Raw genomic sequence first — 4073 nt, forward strand, 5'->3', positions numbered from 1 at the left:
TTTCAATGTTTTTGAAGGATAGTTCATTATGAACCTTATGTTGTCCTATTCAAGTCAGTGTTAAACATCATCTGAGTGTCAGCAGAGCAGCCTGAATGTGTGCTGCAGCTACATTTTCCAGGCTGTGACTCAGAAATTTCTTATGCTCCAGTCCTGCTGGCTAGAGCATTAAACAATCTCTCATTTGATAGCAGCTTCCCACACCCCACTTGCAACACAAGCAGCCTTTGTAGAGAAATTCTTGGAAGGGTGAGATAAGAGACAATGTACGAGTTGCAAAGTTCTATGATTGTGGGGCAGTCAGGGGGCCTGCCAGCATCAGCAGCCCCATAGTGAACTGCAAAGAGGCCCCAACATCCCTGTAAACAGATTGGACTCAGGAAACAGGCGTCCAGCAAAGCTCACCAAACATCCTGCCAGGAAGCACCACATTCAACAATATCATCAGCCTGCCCAAAACCACCAGCTCAAGTAAACTTGTGATACGCATCGTGTGCACGCTCACAAAAATACACACCCCAAAAATGTGCGAATGCATGCGATACACATGTATGTCCACATGAGCTGCGCACAGATGGCTCTCTCCTTAGGGGCATGATTCAGAGCACACGTGCACATCATCAAAACACAGGCTGAATGAACAGGTCAAATACAATTTTTGTACATACCCAGTTCTTCTGGCATGTACTATCTACAACTTCAGTTTGATGAGCTCATCTCCCAGGATGTGCAGGGGTTGAATTCTCATGTTTATCTTTCAATGTATACTCTTCATGTTAACTCAACTATAGACAGTGCAAGTTCAACAAAACTTTTTTTAAAAGGGCGCTCATATAACACTGTTTTGAGTAGCTAAGGTAAAAAAAATCACATGCAGAACTAAGCTAAATTATACTTGTACATACTCATGTCTAATCATTTTCTAGTATGGCAACTGGAGCATCATGAAAAGTATACAGTTCTGAAAGTTTTTTGATAAATATCACAGGGCAAGTTCTTGTTCTACCTGAATTTTGCCAGTGGTACAAAATACTTAGATACAGAGGGATTAAAATCAATTTAAGTTTCAAAAGACAATATTTAGATTTTATTCTTGGGGCTTTCTGTGTGTTTTTATGTCCCCTGGATGTCAGAATCAAGATAGTACATCAGTGGGGCCACATATACTGGCAGAGGAAGGGAAGCTGTTACAAAAAGGCATAGGCAGTGATGGGTGATAGGCCCTTAAGACTGCCTTAGAAAAGTTGCTACATTCAAAGAAGGAAGTTTGCTGGTAGAGCAGTAGTTGTTTTAAGACTGAATAGTCCATTAAACATCACTTGAATGGTGACAGCATTACAGAAACATTATCTGCAGTGTTAGCAGGTAATGCAAAAGCATTCAAATGTTAGTGCAGGAATTAAGTCATTTCACACTGATTTTCTTTCCTGCATTTTCACAGTAGGTGGCATTGCTATGCATCCTAAGAATCTTTCAGAGGAGAAGACAATTAAGGGCAGGTGGAGTGGGAAAAAAATTAAAAAAAAAAAATCACAGAACTAAAGGAAGGATCTTTGCCAATGGCTTTTAAACCGTTTCCAAGTTCCAACTGCCCCCCCCTTCAAAGAAACAGTACAAGAAGCCTAAAGTGGTTTCAACTTGTGTTAGAGGAGAAAAGAAACCTCTATGCACCTTTTGATTCTCTAAAGTTACCACAACGGTTTAGTTCATCATATACTTTGCACAACAGCATTCTTGGTCGTGGTTTGCACTTCCAGCTGCGAGGAAGTCGTGGTTTCGATACCATTTACTATTTTTATAGTCCAAAGATGCAGACTTGTATGAATTTAAGAGACTTCATTCTTTCCTCTACTGAAAATATTTAAACTAATGAAGCCATCAGAGAAGTGCAGTGCCAGAACTATGCCCTGTCTCATCTGACCTTTGATTATGACTGCAGTATGTGAGCAAATTGGCAGAGAAGCTTGTGTATCCTACTTATTGATAACTCCTACTTCTACATAAGGGGGAAAAAGAAGAATTAATGGCAAAATCTACTCTTCCTATGATAAGCCATCTCTCCTCATAATAGGCGTAGGGGGAAAAGCTGTCAACACTTAAAGAGGGCAGAGTAAATTTATAATCCAGGCATGTGATCCATTTATTTTAAAACGAAGTCTACAAACAACACTTTAATGTTAGTATCAGCAGTGACGCTCAGTACTTTATGGTGCTTTTCAATTTCACGAACATGAACAGGTAATCATCACAAAAATTTTATGACAGGCAAGTATTTTCCCCTTCATACAAATGAAAACATAAATATAACTGTGGTTATGCAGTGAGCTACCTGCAAAGAACAGAACTCATGAACCTGGAGTCTCAGATCCTCTATAACTTTCCAATGTTGTGTGTAATGCAAAACAGAAAGCATCAGTGCTAATGTTGTATCTACAAAAGTGGTTTCTCATGTTTTGATTTGTGAATGCTTAAATTTTTCCAGTACAGTTTGGATCCATGTAAAGGCTTTCCAACCAAATGATTACAGGTTAATTTCTCATAACTGTCTTAAAAATTTTGCAAGCCCTTACTGAAAACTGCTGCTTTGAATCAACAGAGCTCCGAAGGTGTGCTTTCAGAGGGACTGTCTCTAGGTAGTGCACAAAGTTATCAGCTGATTTACATAGAAATTGACATGAGGAACTAAAACCTAGTCCCTGAGCTTCAAGGATCGAAATCTTGCCCAAATAATTCCAAAGGCTGTTTTCATAAACTTTACTAGTGGGGTTTGTTCTCTGTTGTTTCTAACCAGATCTCCTAGGGACTCAGAGGAGAATTTTAAAAAGTATAAAGCTTAACCACTGGAAACGTGCACTTTATTGCTTCCATCTTCCTGATCACATTGGAAACCTGCATTCCTTTGCAGAATTATGGCCTAGTCAGAGCTGTACAGAGTTGTAGCAAAAATGGAAGACTGCACAGCCCCTTGCTCCTATGCAGTGCAACAGGGATATGGAAGGCCTACAGACTTTTACATCCTGATAGCAACTGAAGCCCACTCAACACATCACTGCTGACAATTAAATGATGTAATGCTGGAGAAGATATGAAAGATACAGTAAAAACATAAAAAAATCCTACCAAGAACAAGTGCCGAGGGTGCCTGTTTTTCCCAGAGACTTTCATCAGTGTTCCCTCTTTCACAAAGATCTAGAAGGAAAAAAAAAAAAAAGTCGTAATCCTGAGACTTCATACTGAAGTTTATTGAGAAGAGAGAACATATATTCTGAGAGAATAAGGCACTCAACTGCTCTCATCAGCACCGTAAGGGATGGATACGTCAACACATGCTTCTAGCCCTCCTCATGATTAGCCTTAGTCTATGCCTTTGTCAGCCATGCTGCTCTTTATGGCTTGCATTTGTCTCTAACAGTTTAGAAACCCCCTTGGGAGACACCAAGCAGTCCTCAGCATACTCTTCTGCACCATGGACTGCACAGCCAACATCTAGTGGGCTTCAAAAGAAGAACTCATCCCCTAATTATGAAAAATCAAACAAACCAAAAAGAAATATTGAGACCTATTCACATAACTAAGCCTGTACACATATATGTATATATTTGCAAGCACAATACCTTGTCTGTCCATATTATTACTAGATGTGTAAATAGGAATGTATATGTAACCAGCTAAAAATGCATACATGCATACTAGACAGATGGACTGAATGGAAATGTAGGATTGAATAACTCAAGAAAAATCTTTTATAGCGTAGAGCAGTTTGGACCTAAGAAAACTGGCAAGACTGGAAACATAAGAGGAAAATTTTACATTTGGTGCTTCAGCTATGCTCTTTCCTGCGTTTCTGTTCATATATTTGTAATGCAATGGAAAGTGCAGCAATAACAGCAGAGCAACAAGATGCTAGGCTGCAGCAAGTAAGGATTTGCTCATACATAATAACTGTGGGCACAGGAATAAAGGAAAGAAGCTGCTTACCTTTGACAGGTCTCAAGTATGCAGAGATCTCCAGTGAGATACACTTGCCTCCACTGTCAACCCTTAAATGAGGTCTGGGAAGGGGTGGATCCTGG

At 39.7% G+C, this 4073-nt stretch overlaps 1 protein-coding gene across 1 annotated transcript in view; it reads right to left on the bottom strand.

Moving 5' to 3' along the window:
* Window positions 1-4073, bottom strand: part of FGD5 (FYVE, RhoGEF and PH domain containing 5) — a 103010-nt gene that overhangs the window by 14888 nt on the left and 84049 nt on the right. The window contains 1 exon segment of the mRNA XM_031555518.1: window positions 3121-3189. Coding sequence (XP_031411378.1) covers window positions 3121-3189 — 69 coding nt within the window.

Source organism: Meleagris gallopavo, chromosome 14 (genome assembly GCF_000146605.3).
Source record: "Meleagris gallopavo isolate NT-WF06-2002-E0010 breed Aviagen turkey brand Nicholas breeding stock chromosome 14, Turkey_5.1, whole genome shotgun sequence".
NCBI lineage: Eukaryota > Metazoa > Chordata > Aves > Galliformes > Phasianidae > Meleagris > Meleagris gallopavo.